At 41.9% G+C, this 24,662-nt stretch overlaps 1 protein-coding gene and 1 long non-coding RNA gene across 9 annotated transcripts; both read left to right on the top strand.

Annotated features, from left to right (window-relative positions):
- Window positions 1-287: 287 nt before the first annotated feature.
- Window positions 288-3,733, top strand: LOC136530880 (uncharacterized). Of its 8 annotated transcripts, none has more exons than XR_010777905.1 (5): window positions 288-553; window positions 694-817; window positions 1,580-1,689; window positions 2,370-2,401; window positions 3,449-3,733. XR_010777905.1 is itself a non-coding variant. In XM_066523592.1 (5 exons), the coding sequence occupies exons 2-5, from the start codon at window positions 630-632 to the stop codon at window positions 3,508-3,510; spliced, it is 384 nt and encodes a 127-aa protein (XP_066379689.1). In that variant the 5' UTR covers window positions 288-532; window positions 601-629; the 3' UTR covers window positions 3,511-3,733. The 8 variants fall into 8 exon arrangements, 5 of the variants coding, with proteins under 5 accessions (XP_066379689.1, XP_066379690.1, XP_066379687.1 ...); XR_010777907.1 differs by having other exon boundaries at window positions 1,470-1,689; XR_010777906.1 differs by having other exon boundaries at window positions 688-817.
- Window positions 3,734-22,118: 18,385 nt separating this feature from the next.
- On the top strand, window positions 22,119-23,646 carry LOC136530882 (uncharacterized). Its single transcript, XR_010777908.1, has 3 exons — window positions 22,119-22,635; window positions 22,702-22,834; window positions 23,360-23,646. It is a non-coding gene; the product is annotated as an uncharacterized lncRNA (long non-coding RNA).
- The last annotated feature ends 1,016 nt before the right edge of the window (window positions 23,647-24,662 follow it).

Here is a 24,662-nt window from a genome sequence, read left to right as displayed (position 1 = left end):
TCGCCGAAAACACATTTTATAGAGTCAAAACGATCGGTGCCCGTTTCCATATTGGGACGCTCAGCCCAGCCCACTCGCACGCACTGAAATTCACTGGACCCACCAGTCAGTCAAAGTGTCACCCGAAACCCTAAACCATTCTCAAAAGAAAAGGCTGCATCTCCCCAGGCCTATCTCAGTCGCCGCATCTCCACACCTCGCGCCGCCGCATCTCTCCACACCTCACGCCACTCTCTCGTCACACGAGCTCGCACCCGGGGGGGGGGGGGGGGGGGGGGGGGGGGGGGGGCCGGGGTGGGCGCCATCCCTTCCACGGCCACCGTCCCCGGTGCTGCGTCCGCCGACCTCGCCATCACGGACGCGTCCCCAGCGCCGCACCCGCCATCCTCGCCGTCGTCTCCGCCGCCGCGGCCGTCTTCTTGGCCGTCGTCCCCGCTGCGCGCTCGTCAGGGTTGTCGTACCCGCCGTCTTCTTCCTCATGGTAGGCTAGAGCATGGAGATCTACGACCCTGATGCCATCTTCTTCCTCGAGGTACCGCCATCTGCATCTCAGGTGATTGATTCCTCCCTTATCTTATTACTTGAGCCTGGCATCTCTAGATCTGAACGTCCGCGACGGCACGGCGACCATGGCTGCTGTTGCTGCAACTTGGTCGGGGCCGATGTCTGCTACTGATGGCGACTTAGCTTCAGGTTCTGAGGAGGATGAGGGCGGAGGCAGAGGACCACAGCACGAATCCGGCCAGCGATGGCAGCTGCTTCAGCACTTCCTCTCCAGCTACGAGCCTACGACACCATGTCCCAGACGAAGCAACAGGCAAGTTTCCTTGTGCAAATTTAGGCTATGTTCTTGTGTGATATTTTCAAGCCTTCAACAGCATAGAAGATTAGTTAGATCTTGGAAACAAGGAATCACAGGTCTCTGTTCTTATGTGCAAATTAGGTTGAGTTCATCTATTCTCAATCTGAAGTACTGTACTTATGAAAAAAGTTGAATAGGTGCTGCATCACCTGAATATTTATACAGAAATTACTGATAGTGTTTAGCCTGCATGACTTGCAAGCTAATATGATTCTGGTGTTATAGTATTCTGTTCTTGAAGTTTCAAAAAAATACTATGTTTTTTAAGAAAAAAAAGTACTCTGTTCTTGTGTAAATTAGATTGAATTCATAATGAGTAAAACTAAAGAACACTGCTCACTGCTCATAATCATCACAGTATAGGGATACAGACCTAAAAGAGCAACAACAACAAAGAATTTAAGTCCCAAACAAGTTGGGGTAGGCTAGTGTTGAAACCCAGCAGAAGCAATCAAAGTTCAGGCACGTGAATAGTTGTTTTCCAAGCACTCCTATCTAAGGCTAAGTCTTTAGGTATATTCCATCCTTTCAAGTCTCCTTTTATTGCCTCTACCTAAGTCAACTTCGGTTTTCCTCTGTCTCTTTTCACGTTACTATCCTGGCTTAGGATTCCACTACGCACCGGTGCCTCTGGAGGTCTCCGTTGGACATGTCCAAACCATCTCAACCGGTGTTGGATAAGCTTTTCTTACACAATCTTGCATGACTATTTGACAGGCCAGAACAAAGAAATTTGATACTCCTTCGCCCCTTCTGTTACATGTTTAATCTTGGGGTGGCGAAGTCCACAAATCAGCAGCAAGTTTACGGCAACCCTGCAGCCACAGGTTTGTTTCATTTCTCTCCCTTTTCCTTCCTATCTTGGATATGAGTTCTAATTTGGATTTCATATACATTTTTTTTGTTAATCGAGGCAAAATAAGCTATACATGCATATTGGATTTTTAGGTTTTGCTTCTTGTGATAAATAATTGACCTTACAGTATGGCTGTATGCATTCTTTAGTAAGTGAATACATTCCTTTTCTATTTTAGTCATATTATGATAACCAAACAAAGACAATATAGCCTGCGTTCCAATATAATATATAATTGATATAGATAGGTACCGAGTCATGCAAACGAACCACACCAATTTTAGCATCATAGTTGCAATGTGATTACTCTCTATTTTGTAATTCAATCTGATGCCTAAATATATGTTCAATGCATTCCATTAAAACCAGTCATGTAGCGTCGAACTTTTTATACGATTACTACTGGAAGGGTATGACTATACCATTAGTATACCAACAAGTGTTACTGCAGTCTTTAGTTATGTCATTAGATGGCTTATGTTACACATAATGAACAGAGACATTAAAACCAGTCGGAGAATTATCTGTACACTGCAATCGTTAGTTATTTCTAGCTGCAGCCAACTGCCAGATATCTCTATTAATAAACAAGTCACTTATTTCATATTGTCATTTCAGCCACACTTATTTTTGACAAAGGAATATATGCAGGTAGCAATACTTTTGCACTACCAGGTGAGCAGGTCAGTACTTAACCACGCATTTGTTTGATTTTTGTTCTGTACATGTTGCTGCACGTATGTCTGTATCTGCAGCAATACTTTTGCACTACCAAGTGAAGTTTATTTAATAGTTGTTTACTTTCTCGCAAAAAATAGCTGCTTAATAACTGTTATGCACTGCTATCTGTGCTTATATGATGATGGCAACGTCAAAAACTAGCTGAAAGTCTGAAACTTCAAATCCATGAAGTTTCCCTGAAGAAATTGCATATATATATACACCTATGAAAGCATATAAAGCCATGCATGCTTCAAAATATTTATGTCACTATTGCAACCCTCACTGTTTTGGAGAACATCCTTTCAAGCTTAATAAAGCATTTGGTACCTATCACGAAATATAAAGTAGTAATAAGTACGGTACAACATTATATTACAGCTTTGCTCCACCTAGCTAAGATAACCTTATACTAGTACATCCCAGTGCAATACATGCGTATATATACTATACTGGTATGTGACAGTGAAACTTTGGAGGGGTGGTGGCTGATGACTAGTGAGCTAATTTGGCCTCTGAGTTTAAAATGTGCTTATAAAAGTTGGAAAAAAATGGAATGCATGGTGGCTCTTTCCATCTTGCATATATACTGAGTTCCTGCCAATAATTTCTTAGTCATCATGGACTAAACATGTATATCTCTTTGAGTGCCCCCAAATCCATCTTAATTACATATATAGTTGAACAGCATACATATATATCATCTATTGTTTCAAGAACAAGTTGGATGGTTATCACTCTATCATCCCATTAGAAAAATCCAAAAAAAAAAGGCTAACACTGATCATGATGAGTTCAGTTGTACATGCTGACATCATAACAGTGAGTAAATATAGAGTACTCTTTACCTGCAGAATAGACTGCTGCAATGTCTCTTGGAAGGGCAAAAAGCATAGGAATCTAGTTTGAAGCAGCAGATAAACCGTGTAGTCATCTTTATCTGTATTTTTTTACCTATATACAATTCCAATAATTAACTTCATGTGGGCACTGTGCTGTTTCGTGTTCAGGTGGGAGGGAGGCCTTGGAGGTGTGCATGATGTTGGATAATCACCATGAAGCCAACATATGACATTTTGCTTTTGATAAGTTGGAGATGGGGCATTTTGTAGTTAATCTATTTAGATTGTGCAAGCAAACATATGGCTTGTGCCTGCCATTTAACCTAGCTAGGTTGTATGTGTTCTTTTCCTCTGTCATGGATTAGAATCTCAGATGATAGAACTGATGTATTGCTATATGTTGGTTTCAATGAAAACTTGAGATATCTTTATCTAATAATGTGGTTGATGAGTGCTGTGGGCAGTTATGGTTACTTATGTACGCGGTTGATGAATAATGTGACATGTTATGGATGTTTATTAGGTTTGAAATATGGTTAATACGAAATTAATATTATATATAATATATAATTATGCCGGTTCATAGCGACTGATTATTGGCTGCTAAAAAGTTTGATATCCTCAAACCATTGGCCGCTAAAACATGTAATAGATCATCGATCGGTGTAAATATTTGTGTCCAACTATCGGTTGCTATAAGCCCTGTTGGTCGCTATAGACTTATAGCGACGCCACTTACAACGACTTATACATCGATTGGTTGCTATAACGTTATAACGACCGATGATCGGTCGCTATAACGGCTTATAGCGACCGTTTTGGAGATGCTACAGGTTGGCTGTGGTACGGTGTTCTTAGCTCCTTGACGGTATATTGCTAAACCTAGTCAGCAGAAGCCTTGGTGGTGGGCCTTGCGAGTCCCAAATTGCAATAATGGTGGGTATTGAATGTTAGATATTCGCAGTTGTCCTTGTGTTTTGAAAAGGTATTGCGAGTACGATATAAGCTTGTACTGTACTAAGAACGATGTAGACAGATCTCACAGAAAACTTTATATGACTATATTGAATTGAAGCAACCACAGCAAGAAGATTATGATTTGATGAAGCCGATCGCAAGTTATTGTTGCTCTCCACAACCATACTTGACTCTCTAGTGTCCATTGATTCTTGCACTACACAACAATCTGGTGCAATACAACTGTCTAGACTAATTCTTTTTAAGCTCTCCTAATTGCTCCTTACAAGTCTTGGATGGGAACCTTGTATTGGCTTGGTATGCCTATGGTCTCAACCTTCTTGTTTATATAGTCCTATACATGCAAGTAGGAGTCCTACTCCTAGTAGGATTCTACCTCAGGTCTTAATAGAACTAGAATCCATAATAGCAACCTCTCTCAAGTACCAGCTGATCCGACCAGTGACGTTGGGTCTTCAAAAGATCTATGCTTACCCTAACCATTGTATTTGTACCGGGACACCCAGTATATGAGCTTGGACATCACCCCTAGCAGCATGGCCATTAACACAGCCGCCTTGATGGAGGCGGACGCACTGCCCACCTCTATGAAGCCAACACTTGTCTGTGCGTACCTTCTCAGTAGTCTTTTTTTATCTCTCTTCATTTATATTATGCCACAACAACTTATTTAATGTCCATGAAACTCCCGTTGAGACTAGCCAAAGCAAAGGATGGTGATTAGAAAATATATGAGGATTGCCCCACTAATAATTGCGAGACGTAACTCTTCATCTCTCTTGCCCACATAGGAAAGAATAATAACATAGATTCTAGACCATTATCAGTGGTGAGTTTCATTCTACGGAGCATCTCCAAGAGACTCTATATATCCTTCCTAAATGCTAGGAAAAGAGATTTTGGCGAAAAACTACCCTCCAACAGCTTCTCTAGCCATCTTCTGTTCCGAAACTTTTGCTAGCAAAAAATAGAAGACAAAAATAACTCTCCAGAATGCGCACGAGATATAGAAAAACTGTTGGAGAGTAAAAAGATATAGAAAACAATTTTTATGCAAATGGCTCTCTAAATGATGATTTAGAGAGTAAAATTTAGAATGGGTCATGCAGATGCCCATATCATGATGGGACCGTCTAATGAAATAGTCTCTCGTACCACAATTCCATTTCTAGGTTCCATATGTTAGTTCTTTTGGATCATCTAGGAGTAGATCAGTGGGTATTTTGACTTCCATTCGGTATGAAAGAACTAGAACACATGGATTCAGAGAGAGTGAGAGAGGAGAAAGGGAGAGGTATAGACCGTCGGGCTTGGTGGACGAGCTCGAGGAGTCCATGGCGTCGGTGTCAGTGGCGGTGTGGTAGTGACGGTGTAGAGGTGGCGGAGTCCCGACGGGGTGGAGCTACGGCGGTCCGGTGGCGCTTCCCGCCGCTGGCAGTGCCTCCCTCTCAATCAGACTAGGGTTAGACAGTGGGGTGATTGGTGGCGGCGAACCTCGTATCCTAAGCCATTTACCCCACCTCCTCTTTATAGGCACTGTGCGACGGGGGGCCACCAGCCACTAGATGGCTGGACGTCCCCGATCAGGACGCGGTCAAGGGGTCCATCTCGACCGTTGGGTCAAGACGGATGAGATCAATTCTAACATTCTCCCCCTTGATCTCAACTCATACTTTAACTTTAAACTTTGACTTTAATCCCTTTCACTTTTATTTGTTCCATCACGGATTAGTGCATAGAGCATGCTTCATCGTCATGGTCAATCGCCGATAGACTTAACAGCTACGATACACGTCTCTGTTCTGAAACAGATTCTTTAACTTTTGGGCCCTTTATTGTCCAGAAATCATAGGCTATACCATAAACCCATGTCGACTGTGTGTTCTCTAAACACACTGGGTGGTAAGCCTTTTGTACGCGGATCCGCAAGCACTTGCTTGTTACTTATATGTTCAATACTTTTAGTATGATTCCGGACTTTCTCCTTCACAACGTACAACTTTAATGTCAATATGTTTGGCAGCACACTTGACCCATTGTTATAGGAGCGAACTACTTAAATGGTTATTGCTGTTGTATACCATTATCAATTCCGGGTGTAAGTTCTTTTAACCATTTCGCCTGTCCTTAAGCCTCATAACAAGCTATACTATGGGCATGCATCTTTGATGACACCACAACTGTTTCTTTGGAGCTTTTCCATAATAAAACTCCAACTGCGAGTGTTAGCTACTATGTGGGTTTCACTAAACATCTCGCCAAAATTTAACATTTGTACCCACAACTATTTGAGAGTACTTATTCTTTCTTACTCACCATGAGGCCTATAAATCCTTGCACAATTGCAAAACATTCTCAACTCCATTCTAGTGATCTATATCTGGACTGGACTTCTGCCAAAACATCCCGGATACATGAATTATGTCAGGGTAAGTTCTTACTTATAAGCACTCATTAAGCTTCCAACAGCTGAAGCATATAGGACGTCCTTTCGATCTCACATTGGTTCTTGGAACACTGAAAGTTCCCAAAACTATTACCCTTGACTATAGGAACAGGCGCAGGTTTATTCACATATATACTTTATTTCTTTAGAATCTTCTCTAAGTATACACTTGAGATAGTTCTAATACTCCTTTTCCTTTTGTCTCGGTAAGTTCCAATTCCTGGAACGAATGACGCTTTACCAAGATCCTTCTCATTGAAACTTGAGGACAAGATCTGTTTCTTTTCCAACAGTAGATTAACACCACTACTAGCGAGTAAGGTGCTACCCACATGCAAGATTAGGAAAATAATTTTCCCATGTTTAAACTTTGCATAAATACAATTATCCTCTACATTCTCTTTAAAACCCAAACTTTCTTATTGTACTGTCAAACTTCAAGTACCAATGTCTTGAAGCTTGCTTTAATCCATAAATGGATTTCTTCAGGCAATATCCCTTACGTTCTTTTCCTTCCACGACAAAACCTTTTGAGTTATGCCATGTAAACTTTTCCATATAAATCCCCGTTGAGGAATGTGTCTTTACATCTTTCTGATGTAACTGTAAATCGTAATATGCCACTAACACCATTATGATTCTAAAAGAATCCTTGCATGCTCATTATAATCTATTCCTTCTCTTTGTGTAAATCATTTCACCACAAGTGGCGCTTTATAGCTTTCAATATTCCCTTTGGATTTCTTTCTATATTCCCTTTGGAGTCACCTTTGTCTTGTAGACCCATTACAGCCTACTGTTTTGGCTCCATTGGAAATTTCTTCTAAGTCCCAAACATCATTGGTATTTATCGATTTCATTTCATCTTCCTTTGCTTCTTGCCATTTAGACGAGTGAACGCCTCTCATGGCCTTTTTTCAAATGAGGTGGGATTATCCTCTATTTGAATTTCTTTCTTAACATTGACTTCTTAGTCACCAGAAATATCTGATTTTCTTATTCTTTGAGACCTTCTGGGGCCTCGTGGCACTTCTTTCATATGGGGCTATTGTTACTCTTCATTGCCAAAAGGCAATTGTTCTATAGCCTCTTGTATCACAAGATCCTTATTTACTTATTCATCTTCTTTAAGAGCTAACATCAGGTGTTGTATATGTCATACAACATCAACATGTATTAAGCAATTTGTTGCTCTAAAACAATGTAGTGGATATGTAATCCCACTTCTATTCAAGCCTTAGGTATCTACATACCATGCTCCCCCAGATTACTCTATCTTCTGTAAAGATGGCGTATCTTCAAATTTCTTATTTTGGGTTTAATCTGCTAAAAACTCATATGGCGCGTTTAGCACTGCATTGATAACTCTGAACTCGTCCAGTATGAATACTAGCCGACTATGCTATCTTCCTATTGTAACCATAAAAGGTCTAGGAATTTAGCTATTTCTTTACTTTAGGGGTATCGTTATTATGACCGTCTTACTCCCTCAACGATCACATTCATCTTTTATAGATCACTTTTACCTTCAATGCATAGTATGCATTGCATTATCTGAAGTATGGGGAAGTATCTTTCTTAATTGTCTTTCTTAATTAATCTTACACTTCTTCCCCTTGAAATGTGGTATGAACTTTTCTACCACAATTTCGAAACATTCAGAACTCTTGTGAATGAGGAAACTTTGATTACTGACTTCATCCACATGATTACATCATGCAAACAAAATTCGTATGGGAGTACATTTTCCTCATTTCATTTCAAAACTCAACATAGTCTATTATTATCAATACTTCTGCAAGTCACGCTTGCATATTATTCTTATCTTTTGGTTCACATGCAACTTTCTTTTGTTCTTAAACTCATTTAGTACTTAATGACCATGACACAATCAGAGTGTACGGTCAGTACTAGGATAGCATAAGAGCTACCCCAAACTTCTCTCCATGTGCGGGATACAGTTAGAGCACATGAGTCATCATAACCTTCTCTCGCCATGCGGGATAAGTATTCTCAATCTTTTCCTGCCATGCGGGTACTATCACAAACTTTTCCCACCATGCGAGGTAATTACTATGCCAACTTTACCCCGCCATGTGGGTATTTTCTCAAACTTTTCCCGTCATGCGGGTACTATCACAAACTTTTACCGTCATGCGAGATAATTCCCTTAAACGGACATAAATGCCAGGATTGGCTCGTGTTCAATCATCAAATTCAGAAACAAATCCGAATATTCTTTTAACACACATGTTTAATCCAATGTTGGTCAAATTAAACATGTATATGACTTTTACAACTCTCATAAGTGAAACTAAAAATAAATTTTTCTTCACAAAGAGTACATAAAGACATTTCTCAATGAAGACTCTCATTGATCTATCTCTTTTCTTGGATCAATATCCTAGAATTCTTTTCTTTTGAAGCCATTCTTTAAAGAGAACACAGTCCCTTAAACAATGACATTCTTTCATACATAACTGGCCCTTAGGCATTTCATCATCTGAGTCACAAGTACCCAACCCATTTCTCTTACTACCTTCAAGAATGAAAGCATGGAGGTCTTTTGTCTGAAAAAAAATATTCAACAATAATGCTCATTAAACTTTGAAATCTTTATGTTCTATTCTATATCACTGTTGGGCAGAAATAGAATAAAACATCATTCTTCTACATTAATTCCACATCACCATTGGGTAGAGATGGAATTAACGTATAGAACCTCAATAACCTTGAAAACATAGAACTGCTCGTCAAAATTAAATTCTCCCGTTGGTTCGAATTTAATTAGAAGACAATCAACTTCATTGTAGCGGAAACATGAAAATACATTTCTCTAGTTTAAGAGCATTCCTTGATCTTTATCTTTTCTCTGAAAATTTGGTCACTTTGATGCAAAATTCATCAGAGATTTAAACTTTAAACATAGAACTCATAGAATTATAATATTGTTATCATCAACGTTGGTCAGAAAATAACAATACCATAATTTAACTTTAACTATCAACCGACTATTCCTCCAATTAAAATTTTCCCATTGGTTCCAATTTTAACTAGAGGATTAACTTTTCATCATTTATTGAATAACTATAACTGCTCTTCAAATTAAATTCTCCTGTTGGTTTGAATTTAATGAGAAGATAATATTCTTTAACTTTGTAGCGGTAGCATGAAAATTCTTGAAAATAATACTAATTCAGAAGCATTTTTACTTTACTCATCTGTTCTCTAAACAAATTATCACGTTGGATAAATTTGAGTAGAGATAAAACATTTAAACTTAACTTTATTCATTCAAAATAGCTTCTAAAAAAATAAACTAAAAACATCTCCTTCTTGTTCATTTGGCCTGGAGGCCTGCTTGGCCCAAAGGCCTGATCGCTTGTTCGGCCCAGCAGCCGCTCGCGCAGCGCGCACCCGCGCCCAAGCCGCAACCTGGGCCTGGGCCGGGAAAGTGGCATCCCGCCTGGGCCGCTTTCGACCCGACCGTGCTCAGCCATCGATGGAGATCGGACGGTCGTCCGCGCCCAGCGGAGGATCAAAATGCACCCGTGGCCGTCGTTCCCCTAAACCCTAGTTCATTCCTTTCCTCCCCTTCTCTCTCTCGCGCCGCACACGACAGCGGCGGTAGCCGTGGTGGCCGTCGGTGCCGGTGAGGGGTGGTTCTGCCTGAGCTTGTCCGGCTCCCTTTCCTTTCTCTCCACTGCGCCCCAGACAGTAGCCGCAGCAGCCGACGGTGAACTGTACGACGATGGCGGCCCGAACTCATGACGCAGGAGGAGATGGCGCCACCGTGGCGCCCCTCGCCGGTGCATTCGTGTGGCCTAAGCCGCGCGCGGCGCCGTCGAGCGGTACCGTGGTGGTGCCCTTTTGGGACCCCGAGCTCGTACGCACGGCACAGCGGAGCACCGACGAGGTGGCGGCTCGGCACTTTCTCTTTGCTCTCGCGCACACAGACACTATGGCGACCCGAGACAGCGACGACCACCCGAGGCGGTCGGAGTGGCAACGGCATCCACGCGTGGTGACTCGGCTCGATCCGCCCGCGCGACGGTGGGCCTTCTTACCGCTCTACGGCGGTTCTCTTCTGCGCTACGGCGGTGGTGACGGGGTGGAAGAGACTCGCATAGGTCCCCTTCCCTCCATCCTTCCATTTCTTTCTTTTCTTTTAGGGTTAGGGTTCTGATTTGCTTTCAGATTTGATTCGAGATCGAATCCCTTCTTTCCCAAACCTTTCTTTTCTTTTAGGGTTAGGGTTCTGATTTGCTTTCAGATTTGATTCAAGATCGAATCCCTTCTTTCCCAAACTAGATCTACAGCCTAAAACCTGGCTCTGGTACCATTGTTAGTTCTTTTGGATCATCTAGGAGTAGATCAGTGGGTATTTTGACTTCCATTCGGTATGAAAGAACTAGAACACATGGATCCAGAGAGAGTGAGAGAGGAGAAAGGTAGAGGTACAGACCATCGGGCTTGGTGGACGAGCTCGAGGAGTCCATGGTGTTGGTGTTAGTGGCGGTGTGGCAGTGACGGTGTAGAGGTGGCGGAGTCCCGGTGGGGTGGAGCTACGGCGGTCCGGTGGCGCTTCCCACCGCTGGCAGTGCCTCCCTCTCGATCGGACTAGGGTTAGATGGGGGGGTGACTGGTGGCAGTGAACCTCGTATCCCGAGCCATTTACCCCACCTCCTCTTTATAGGCACTGTGCGACGGGGGGCCATCAACCACTAGATGGCTGGACGTCCCCGATCAAGACGCGGTCAAGGGGTCCGTCTCGACCGTTGGGTCAAGACGGATGAGATCAATTCTAACACCATAGGCTACATTCCCATAACATTAAATAAGATGCACAGGATTGGACATAAGTCACGTGAAATGAAACACTCTAGCCGTCGTCAATGCCAATTCCAACACGTTTATTAGACATGGAAAACCGTGTGCACCTAGTTTCATTATGAATCTCTCTCTTCTCTTTGCTTCATATACTCCCAGAGGCAGCCTTTGTGGTATCTCACCTAGTGAGTTTCAAAAGTTCCATAAGACATGTGTCTATAATTAATGCGCCCATCACGCGGACCTCGCGTTACTTTCTGCTGTCACCTGGAGCTCGAGTGACGAAGCTTTTATCTGTAGATGCTGGAGCAGTGACATCTTTATATGAGCGAGCGCGCTCTGTCCCTAGTAAGCTAATTGTTCCCCTTCGGCTGCTATCTTTTCCCTCTCCAACAACTCAAATAAAAGGCACCGCGAAACAGCAATGATGTCACCGAACTTTTGCTCTTGTCGGATTCTTCTCGTTGCTGTACTCAGTTTATTGCTACTGCTCGTCAGCAGAAGCCTCAGCCGAGGGCCTGGCAGTGGTTACTCAATACCCTCTTGTAAGTATACTAGTACGGTGGCGCGCGCATTCGCGCGCCCATGTGGGCTACCGGTATTTGGTTTGGGCTTTGTCGGTAGGTGGGCCTGGTGTATGAACGGTCCATACTGCTGGATCACGAACCGAATGTGTTGGAAATGCTGATTTACCATGTCTCGATCGTTGATCTTAGTTCATGTATTCATAGGAATGGTTTAAGGTGCTAATCTGTGGTAGTAGGGAACACTATATTAGTGACTAAGTAATAATGTGTTGCTGTGTGGCTACTAGAACATGCAGTTTGTTGGGCTATTGTATGCCTTAGGGAAGACTTTTGTAGGAGTAACAATGCAGTGTCATCGACCTCTTTTGTACATTGAACCGTAGCATGTGCTTTATTTTTCTGCTGTTTGTTCACGAACCAAGGTATGATATATATTTGTGGAGGATTAGTAAGTAAGATTTGTGTGCACTGTGTGGTTATGGGCTGTGATCTATCTGGAGATCAATCTGTTGGTTGTTCCTGGGATTCAATTGGGTGGTATTGAGACTGAGTGTGAGTGGTTCTAGAATGATATGTATTTAGTATTTAAGTTTTGCAAGGTTGTTTACAGTTGTTGCTATGTCTGATTGGCTTCAATTTTGTGGCAGTGATATATTACAGTATTTATATGTAAGCCATGAAGTTTGGTAATGATTAGTATGTTGTACAATTGGTGAGTTCGTGCTATCATTGCGTCAAGCCAGTAGGATGCGTGAATTTGTAGACAGAAGTGTGGAGCCAGCAGGATGGGTGAATTTGTAGGGAGAAGTGTTGGTGGTACAAGATGGTGCTTGTTTTTGATTTGTAATAGTATTAAACGGTATCATATCAACCATTAGGTGTCATATATGAGAAAGTGATGACCTGGTACATTTGTTGTTTGATATGGTACTGATAAGGAGCACATACGATTGTTGATGCACTGTTCATATATTGGTAAACTTGATAGGTCAGTAGGTGCTCAAGCACTGTGATAGGAAGCATTAAGATACGATATATTACAAGGACAACAGGTGCTAAATTTACTTGTTTCATGGCCTAGTGATAAGGAGTACATATTATACAATATAGGGTGTCGATGAACTACTAAAGTTTGGCCTACCGAGAAGGAGTACATATTATACAATATAATTTGCTACTGCATTGGTAATGTTCATAGGTGGATAGGCAGGTGCTGGTGGTGCTCATGATGGACATGGATCAGTAGGCATCTGTGTTGTCATTGGAAGTGTCGAGCGTAGAACTGTTGTGTACACCTAGAAATTTGAACGCGTTGAGGCTGAAGCGGAGGAAAGTTTGCTTGGTTGTAGGATCAATGTCTGTTGCCTTTGTTGGAAATGATTCTTCATTCAGAGGCTGGGTCTGAGGTGCTGTTCAGTGGACCTGATGCAAAGAAGAGTATAATTTGTTGTTTGGTTTGGTTTAGGCGGAAACAGAATTGTATATTTCTGATATAATAGTAAAAGTCTGGCGTGGTTCATGATATTGAGTTAGTACTGGCAAAAATAGTACTGAGGGGGGTCTTTGGTTATACCTCATAGGTGAGATGTTGCATCGTCGTCATCAGAAGAACAGAACAGGCTCTCGCAGTCTGATGTGTTGAGTGCTGAATATCCTGTGAAATAGGAGAAAAGGTGTGTGAGTTTACAGTTTAGTACTGGTTCTTACAAATGCATCATGGTATTAGTGTGGTACATATAATTACCTCGAAGTTTGGAGATGCGGTCCTCAAGTGGCGTGTCTCTGCCTCGCATTTGGTCGGTCAAAGTTTCATATGTTAGTGGCCAAATGTGCACAATCTCACTCTGTCCGTTTAGTCCTCTAAGACCTATGTGTGCTGTGTTAGGAATTACAGAGAGCTGGCCATGGGCAGTAATGTCAAAATCAAGCTCTGCTGGTATGAAGTGGATTTTGTTGATGGTACATAGGTTGTCAAAGAGTTTGTAAACTGTTGACGCACAGTACAGCTGTGGTGGTGTCCCAGAAACCTGGATGGTGAGTCTTTCATAAGGATCTGATAGGCGTTTGTCTCTAGCTAGGTGTAGGTTGAATGGAACAGAGGTAAGGATGTCTCAAAGTGATACTACAGTTGATCCATAGTCTGGTTTCCATGGCACAAAAGTAACTATGAAATTGTGGACATACACAAAGCCATGTCGGAGCAGATGAGCCTTTGCTGCTGATGTAGGTAGGCGAAGAAAGTAGCCTGGTCCATAGTATGACACATGCTGGACCTGAAGTGGGATTTGATGCTGGTTCTGGATTGCTTTGACCAGGCCGTAAGTATTGATTGAGGTCTGGATTTGTTCTGGAACACTTGCAAGGACTGTGTTGCTTAGCACAGTGGTGTTCAAATCTTTCAAGTCGCTGATGTCGATAATCTTGAGGTTGGTGAATTGACGAGCTGCCATCTACAAAGAGCTGAACGTTTTAATCAGTACGTATAATAGCATGAGTGTCAAAGAGAGTTCAATATGTAATAAGTTGTCGTTATATGCGATGTGTCTACAGTTTTTTTACATAGAAGCAGGTCAAGTTTAGATTTATTCGCATGTGTACGGGTATGGAGCAAGCAAAGGCTTGGTAAGTCTTTGTTAGGTTTGCATCTATGAAAATCCGAAACAAATCTAGGGGAAACCATAGTGTACTGGCCGTTGGCTATACACTACTGTAGCGCGGGGTGTGATTACGGGTGGCAGTGAAGCACTGAAAGAGGGAGTTTGAGATTACCTGTGCGAGTAGGGGTCCCGGTTAGTGCTTGTTCTTCTCTGTGGAGCTGATCTGCTTGATTGGTGCGCAGGTGGACTATAGAGCGTTCCAATGGTGGAGCTGACGATGACGGTAGAAGCGAAGGTGTGAGCGGAAAGCGATGAGAGGTTGGCGATGAGGATAAAGGTGAAGAATTTATGACGGTGTCTTCTTTTTTTCTGTGAGTGTTTTCTTTGTAATCTAGATAGGTGGGCCGACGAAGAAGGGGGTTGAGGACGGCTTGTTCCTTTTTTTATTGGATGAGGTGGTGTGGAGCAAATGCAAGGGACCAGACGCTTTTGGAAGCTTCACGGTCGGACCATCTGGTTCATGTGTGGCATATTCATCTTCTTTGTGTGCTCTCTCTTCCTTCCTATAAAAGAATTGGATCAGGCGAGCTATGTAGATCGTGTATGAACTAAGAATCGGATCAGGCGAGCTGTGTAGATCGTGTATGAATCATGACGAGCATGAACGTATATAATGTAACATAAGTGCTCAGATCGGTGGGGTTTGTTTTTTGCTGTGAGTGGAGCAATTCTGTATACCACACCAAAAGAGATCAATAGCACGATAAACAGGTGGTTTCGTACACATACGATAGATTTTATAAACATTGGCTGACATAGTATCCAGCATGATATGTCTGATGGCAAATAGTAGACAAGAGCTAAGGTGTTTTGAAGCTACTTAGGGAATAGGTACGCATTGAAGTTCTGTGTACACACAAAGTGGTTGAACGCAGTCCACCACTATACACATGAATAGGTTAGAAGCTATGTATTTGTTGTTCATCCTACATTTCTTTTGGCAGCAAAAGATTGTCGTGTTCGGTGACATGTCCGTACCATCTATCTGGGAAAAACAAAGAGAATTAACTTAGTGTAAACTAATTTTGTAAGGAATATCTGGTTGTCATATGAATCTTAAGTGTTAGGTGTGGTTTTGTGTGTTTGTAGGTGCTTGTCTTTTTTTACAGCAACAACCGTACCTCAGTTCTTTGACCCATCATCTCCATCATTGCTGTGCGCAATGTTTTTCTGCCTGCATAAATTTGAATCATTATGAGATAGAGCATATATGTTTAAAACATCTGAGTGCAGATTGTGTCGATGTGTAAAATGATTATGAGGTCATGTCTGGAATCATACCTCTTTGATTTTGGCTGGGACGAGTGTGTGCTCGGGTCGTCATTATGTGCTTCTTCTTCACTGTCTCCACCAGCTGCTGAATCAGTATGTCCAAATAGGTTTTTGCGAGCACTGGATCATTTTGTTGGTGATCTTACAGGAATTCGAATGTGGATCAGATATATATTGTGTGTGATGAATAATAGGTTGAAATAAGCTTTGCAACAGAGACCGATCAGAGAAATATGATTAATAGGTAGTTGGTTATGGCTTGCACAGTAACTAAACATAGAATTATAGGTGGTTGTGTACCTGTTTGTATCATCTTTGGAGGTGTCGTGGTCTATTGCAATGGCAGGTGCTAGAGTCTATAATGTTGAGATCATAGTGAGCAGAGTTTATGGTCAAATATGTATACTTCAAGAGATGTAGAAGTTGCTTACAGATTGTGTTGTCGATTCAATCAAAAGGAGTTCGCTTGAACGATGTGGGCTTTCAATGACTGGAGTTGAACTTGTGCCTTGTGTTGGATCATAGTGAGATGTGGAAATTGCCTGTGTGGAACCGTGCTTTGCTGGTCTTTCTAAAATTGCTTTTACCTGGTACTGCCTCTTTTTTACACTCTTACAAGATTCATTAGTAAGATCAACTGATAAGATAAATTTCTTGTTGAGTATGTTCTGCAGTGCCTGAGGTAATGCATCCTTTGCATACAATGGGTTGATCAGCGCCTGACAATCTTTTTGAATCATTTTGGTTGCTTCGTCATCAAACGCAAAGAAACGTGCTTCATCTGTGGAATCCTTAGCCATAAATGATAGTAAGTACCTGCTCATGTTATATAGAGGTGAAGTTATTATTATTTTTTTGCTGGAAATAGTACATTCATGTCTGCATTTGAAAGAGAGGTATCATGAATATTAGGTACCTAGGAACTGTGTTTGTGCCATCGCATTTTGGGCATCTGTAACTACCATCTAGCTGTTGTTCTGCCTTTTTTTGCATGGCTGGCAAGCCATGTACCACCAGTTTGAAGTATTTATGATTGACACGATTGTTACTGTAACTTTGTATGGACCTGTTTCCTGTAATACAATATAGAGTTAGGAGAATGTTACAGTATTTCTATAGATGTTTTGGTACGGAACTGGTAAATAAGGTAAATAGTATAGTATAGTATGAGACATAGAATCAGACATGAAACTACATGGTGGTGAAGAGGGAAGGCATAGAAATGTAAATATGCACCTCATCATCAAAGGGATCGACATTGTTGAGCTCTGCTATAGTTTTCTCTAACAGCTGGACATCTTCAATCACAGTTGGGGCTGGTTCCTCCTCTCGTGCAGGCTGCTCAATATAAACTGGAGTATTCTTGAACCTAGTGATACGATTGATGGTACAATTAGAGCTGAAACATGGGAAGTACGTATGATTTTTGTTGTTATAGATTTGTACCTAGAGTGAAAACCACGGGCTTTTGGAATGCTGGGGTTAAAGTAGTAAGTGCAGGCTGAGGTTCCAGTCAGACATGTTTTGTCTGCAGTTTGAACATGTAATTGCATTTGATGACAAACAATGATAGATATATTTAGTAATGTTCGGTGTAATTTTAGAAAAGGTAGTACCATTATTTTTAAAATCCTCTCGTGCACTGCAACCAACGATGAGGCAAACGATGAGATTACCAGTTATGGCATCGTAGACATTGTCAATATTGAAATTTGTGGCCTGATCACCCCATAGAGTAATTTTCATAACATTTTCTCTGCATGAAAATAAGATGTAAGGAACATGAGGTAGCTATTACTTTATAAATCATGATTCTTATGTCGTATACAAACCCTAGATCTTTGATGTAGATTTCCCTGAGTGTTTTTGCTTTCTCTGTGTTTTTTGGAACAAACGTGTGAGCTGCTTCATACTTGATGAGATATTCCAGAACATCTTACAAGGCAACAATTCAAATATTCTAAGTATTAGGACCTTGGCATTATAGAATACACAGGAAAAGTCATGCAAGAACAGTTCAATGGAAGAATAGTTTACCTATCAAATTGTACACAACGCGTGCTGGTTTGATAGCTCGTAACAGAGTGATTCTATAAATGTATTCTGGAATTGAGCGCGGGGGATTTCGTACAAGCTCAACTGATGTGTAGTCGGTGACATCTATCATGAGGTTCTTATCAACTGGTCTGTAGCTTTTTTCGCATTGTTAACTACAAATTTTCTGACAACATTAACTTTGCCGATACCGAAAAGATGGGCCTTGTCTTTAATCAGGTCATCTGAGATTTCAGCATATATAGCATTTCCCTGTTGGTACAAGCATGAACTCAATTAGATCATGTTTCAGATGGTGATATAGGTGTATTTTTGCACTGCACATAGAAGCATTGTGAATAGTGTATTGCAAAAAAACCGAAGCTAATACCTTTGCATCTACTAGAACCATGCCGACGTAGAGAGGCGGACCCTGACCATTGTTTTCATAGTGGATCCATTTTCTAATGACCCGAACAACAATGCCATGCGAGTGGCGACCTTTCTCTAGATTATTAAGAAAGCTTGGTTCCTGCATGGTGCACCTGTCATACATGTAGCAACAATTTAGTACTATATATGTATGTATATATGGTACTGTAAAGGCCTCATCTCAATTACAGAAACAAAAAAATAAAAAAGGTGTGCAGGCGATGTTGCAAATGTAAATTAGCAAAGGTAACCATTTCATTCATTGGGTAATAACAAAAGGGGTGCAACTATATTACACTGCTGTACATTTTGATGGATACTATTTACATCTGCTGTACACGGTAAACTTTGCCTAAAATAGAGCACATACAGCTGGCCCTAGGTACTGTACATATGTGTTTATACTACCTCAAAAGATTACTTTGTTCGTATATGCAACCGCGACGCAAAATATTAGCAGCAGCAAAGGTGCCTTCATTATCAATATATAGGCACGAGGAACAATCTGCATGAAAACTATTAATAGGAACATGATACATTAAGTCGCTAAGATAGATGCTGCAGAACTTCTCTGTAAACAACGTTCCTTGTCTCATTAGTAGGCATGGCTTCGTCATCTTCTATGTAGATTTTGAGTCCTTGTTTTGTTGTTACCCTTGAAACCGCTACGTATAACTGACCATGTGTGAAAACTGGTTTTTTTAGATAGATGCCGACGGTAGACAATGTTTGACCTTGACTTTTATTGATTGTCATGGCATAGCAAACTCTTATAGGATACTGATGCCGTTGCAGTACAAATGGATATTTGTTACTTTTCAGAGATAGAGTAATGCGTGGTATGGCAAATGTTTGATTTGTATGACGTCCATTCATAATCATAGCTTCAATTGTCCATTCTCCAACCGACGTAACAATCAATCTTGTACCATTGCAGAGACCCGCTCTTTGATTCAAGTTGCGTAGCAGCATTATAGGAACTCCTTTTTTTAGTACAATTCTATGCTGTGGGAAATTGTTACCACTAATTGAGTTAAGGAACTCAATAGGATATAGGAGATCGTATGCTTCATGCTACGCAATTGATTTGGCGATACTATCCGAACTCAGATATTCTTTCTCTATGCCAGGAACCAAAGGAACCATGTACTCATTGACTGTGTCTATAAGTTCATTTGTTGGAGCTAGTATAGCTCTCTGCGAAAGATACGCGGGGTTTTTGTATCTACTTTCAAAGTTAGGATACACTGACAGTACAATAGCTGCAAGTTTATCATCATCAGCAGGTAAGAGTAATTCGTGTGGTATTGTGATCTAGCTTGGTTCATCTTCACCATCCTTTGCGACAGATGGTATTTTGCCCTCACCAATATCTAATATCCATTTACTAAATGCAGCAACCTCTTGTTGTTGGTATGGATCATCCACTGAACATATCAACCGCACATTCTATTTTAAGCTTAGTATCTCTACATGAACCCAGAGCAGAGATGTGATTACGGTCACACTGATAACATCTTGTTTGGTTCCTCCTTCGACCACATGCAAGATTTGTCTGAGGTCTCCTCCTAAGATGACAACTTTGCCACCAAATGCAATGTGTGTAGCTTGAGGATTTTTCACTTTTTCTATGTCGCGGAATGTACGGTCCAAGGCTTCAAAACATTTTCTATTAGCCATAAGTGCCTCATCCCAAATAACTAAACTTGTTAGTTCAATGAGTTCAGAAAGCATGGTGCCTCTGCTAACATCACAGATCATATCGTCCTCTACCTCACAAGGTATTTTGAATCTTGAATGAGCTGTACGACCTCCTGGTAAAAGCAAGGCTTCTACTCCCGATGATGCCACAGCCAAAACAATTTTGTTGTGTGCTCTAAGATAACCAACTGTTCGATTCCATAAATATGTTTTACCAGTTCCTCCATACCCTGATACAAAAAAGAAACCAGGTTGCTTCTGCTGCACTCTGTTAACAATTGTATGAAAAGCATTTGTTAGATCTTCATTGAGAGAGGCAGTTGGATTGTTTATGTCAATCAATGGATCGATTGGATATGATAGCTCTTCTTCAACGAGACGATTGTGTAGAATAGGATTTTCAGCATGTGTCTTAGGAGGTAAGTTGAAATCAGTTATGTTTCTACCACTCTATGAGAAAAGAGCACAAAGTTCATCTAGCAAGTAGTCTCTGAGTCTTGAATCAGGCAACACATGGTTAGGATCACCGATCATATCTCTGTACTGATAGATGCTATCATCAGCTAGATGACACCATACTTTTTCAAAGAAGGTATTTTCGTCACTCACTTCGCAGAACAGTAACATGGTGACAAATAAGCTTCGTAGCTGTGGTGAAGTGGCCCAAGCTGCTGCTTCATCAAAAGCATTATACCATTCTTGATCATCATCAAGGAGCCCGCGGGATCTGCATGCTTCTTTGAATGTACAGTGGTATGTGCCATTATGGAACCTGAGGTGTTCATAACTTGTTGCCCCTTTAACTGTGAGCAGTAGCATCCGAAGGTAGTACCGGTCTCCAGCTGATGGATGCACATAGTGAAGATGACCTATCTTACCATGCTGTTGCTTTCATTTTGTCCAGCTTTGATCTCTCTGATCCCATATCCATTTGGAGGGAAACTCTGGATAGGTTAATGTCCTAGCTTCAGGGAATATTTCATTGCATACAAACACTACAAGAAACTTGTTAATCCATGACGGATTCTCGGTGATGGATTTATAAACCGTCACTGATAGACGTAATCTGTGACGATAATTTTTTTCCGTCATGGTTGTGCAACAGTGGATATTCCTAGCCCGCTAACTCGTGACGGTTTTATCCGGATCGTCACAGTGTATGATTTTAAATTCGTCATACTCTAGTTAGCCCAAAACATTAGGCCCGCTATCATATATTGAGTGCAAAGAAAATTAAAAAATGTGATTGCAAAAAGAATCAACCCCAAAAGTGTATTTGTTAAATTATTTGAACCAAATAATTTTATTACTTTGTTGTATGTATATCGTGCATATGATAAAACTAAAAATATTCTGCATATATATGGTGTGAAAGCGGAAAAAATGCTTAGAAACGCATATATATTGTACGGAAGGGGGAAAATGTTTGGTAACAAAAAATCTGCACCACATAGGACTTGAACCCAGCAACTGTTGCTAACCAACATCCACGTTGGCCCATCATCCACTCAGTCACCGTGGCCCTGGCCCATCTTTCAGGTAGGCACAAATGTTTAAATGGTAAATAAAAAAAATTGCGCCAACTAAAGGGATCGAACCCAGCACCTGTAGGTTATGATGGATCGAACTTACCACAGCACTAGCTGTTTAGTTGTGTATGAGTAGGATTCTTTGTCCTTTTGTTCCGCATATAGACGAGTAATTTTTACTCTGTCGACCTTCTCACTTCGAACACGAACTTCTCTCCCCCGCTCGGCCAATGTAGGACATGAGTGTGGGTCAAAAAACACCTTAGTAATGTTTATATTCAGCCCAAAATAAGCATCCGGTCCAAATACGAGTAGGCCCAAAAACTACCCTCCTCATCCACAGCCATCCGATGAGCCGAGCGGTCCAGATTAATCCTGCAGCGGATAAATATCCGGCGTCGGCTTGAAACCCTAGTCTTGTTCCCTCTCCGCCTCTCTCTCGGTCTCTCCCTGTCACTCCCATACCCGCCACCACGCTCTAACTCCGGCAGCGCGTCCCTTCCAAATTCGCGTCCATAGCTGGCTCGGACTGGCTGTTAGCCGGCGAATCCGGCCTGGCTGGAGGCCGCGAGCGGTGGCGGCTGGACGCGCTCGCTCTGGCTGGAGGTCGCGGGCGGCGGCGGCCGCACTTGCTCGCCCTGGCTGGAGGCCACAGGCGGCGGCGGGCGCTCAGGCTCGGGTCTAGGAGGCGGCGGCGGCCACGCAGTCTCGGCCGGGGAGGTGGTGATGGCTGGTCGGCAGGAGGCCGCAACCTGGCCACGCCCTGGCTGGTCGGGGATGCGCCTGCGTCGCGTGGTGCGGTCCGGACGAGGCGCAGCCGTGCAGGCCGCCGGTGATGACACCACGTAAGGCTCGTCAAGAAGTGGCGGATCCGGCGAACGAGAGGCCAATCCTGGTGGAGACGGGGTTGATCCATTAGATCCGCGGTGGATCCGGCTTGCGGGGGATGGTGAGCTCCTCATCCCTTCTCTCCTTCCTCTCTTCTATGTTCGCCCTTGTTCACTCATTCTCCTAGGTTTGGGACACCAGCGGAGGCGACGGATCTCCTACGGGCTTGAGGCGCGGGTCTCCGAGGACCGCTGCTCGGCGTCCCTATCCGGCAGGTGTCCGCGCAAGCTGGTCTGGACGATCACGGTCCCATCTACCAGGTATCCCACTCCTCCATTCCCCTTCCCCTTCCGTTCCTGATATATGGTCGTCGGTGTTGGCACGCTAATATCTCCGTCGATTTGTTTGTTTTTACATGTAGCAGTAGAGGGAGGAGAGTGTATATCGTGTACTCTGATGACGTATCTAGCCCTGCTTGCTGGCTGCAGGTTGTGCGTGTACACATGCCCAACAAAATGGTAGTGAGTATTGTTTCAGAGTAGTATTCTGAAAAGTTTCAGAGTAGTATTCTGAAAAGTTTCAGAGTAGCAATCTAGATAGGTTCACAACCTGAACCAGAGCTAGCAGTCACACAAACTAGTTTCAGCAGAAGCGTGCTGAGTTCCATGTCAAGGAGGAGAAAGTATTACTAACTGCTACTGGTGCAATTTCTCTTTATTGCTCTGATCTGAGGCTAAATGTATGAGAGTTTTTGCACTATTTAGACTATCTAAGCATATGACTAACTAGTTACAGTTACTTTAATGTTAAGAAATATGAGCTGATTTATAACTCATGATTTGCAGGAACCATGACTGAAAAAGATTTTTTCCAGTTACTGAAGCTTATTGTGGAACCATGACTTGCAGGAATTCTGAAGCTAAGCATGGAACCATGATGGGAGGAACTAGTAGTAGTGTGCTGTTATCATGTATCATATTTGTTTATGGGCAAATCATTCTTGGGATCCATCTTTTCTTTCTACTTGTGTTGCACGATGTGGTGCTTGATGTAACTCTGTATCTCATCTTATGTGATATTATGTGCTGCTGGATTGAGTTCTTATGCAATTTAAAATGAGCTGTTAGCTGTATGTGCTATAATAATGGGCCGTTTGTTGTATGAGGTGTAATAATTGGTTGAAGAAATAAATTTAAAATGGGCTGAAACCAGAATGTAAATGGGCTTAAAATAGATTGCAAATGGGCTGAAAACAAGCTAAAAAATAACCTAATTTTTATGTTGGGCTGTTAATAAATGGGCTGGGATGGTGATGTCATCACCCATGTTATCATCCATGTCATCGTCCACGTAAGCAGCCATGTAAGCATCTATAATGATGTGGCAATTTATCTATGACGGTTATTTTTCGTCATAGAAAATGGGCTTGGCTGGGCTAACTAGGCCTCGGGCTCTACCGTGACGATCTAAGACCGTCACCGATTCTGCTAATTCGTGATGGTTTTTGGTAAATCGTCACGGAGGTCAATACATGACGCTTAATCCATGACGATATGTGAAACCATCACAGATGCCGTATAGTGACGGTTTTTTGATGATCCATGACGAAAATTTTTCATCATGGATTAACAGGTTTCTTGTAGTGAAACCACTGAGTCAGCATTGTTCTCCTCAAAAATTCTATGGACACTAACTTGTCCATTTTGGCTCGGGCACTAAAAGTTATGAAGTTTTCATTGGGAAGATGTATGGGCATTCTTTCTACTGCTAGATAATGCATGTGAATATCATATCCAAACATTCTCCAACATGCATCTTGCTCACAAATATATCTACAATCAAGATATTCTTTTACTTCATTTATAGTCTGTGTTCCATCATCATATGGTGCCTGCTGACCTCTTTGGACCCTTTGTAGATAAGCCTTACTACAATCTGCTCCTTTGGTCACATATTTGAAGAGGTACTTGATAAAGGTTGTTTTATTGCACCACTCAACATTTATGTGTGCCTGATATTTTTTTAATAGAAGCATGTTATATGGTACGACCCATCTGTTATCCAATTGAAGACCACTCTTGCATACAAAGAGGCTATTTTGAGTCCTTTTATACACAACAAAACCACCAGAGGTAACTATAGTCTCTG

This window comes from Miscanthus floridulus, unplaced genomic scaffold (assembly GCF_019320115.1).
Source record: "Miscanthus floridulus cultivar M001 unplaced genomic scaffold, ASM1932011v1 fs_225_2_3, whole genome shotgun sequence".
Lineage (NCBI taxonomy): Eukaryota > Viridiplantae > Streptophyta > Magnoliopsida > Poales > Poaceae > Miscanthus > Miscanthus floridulus.
Note: the sequence above shows the minus strand (reverse complement) of the source record. Positions and strands in the feature narration are given on the sequence as shown.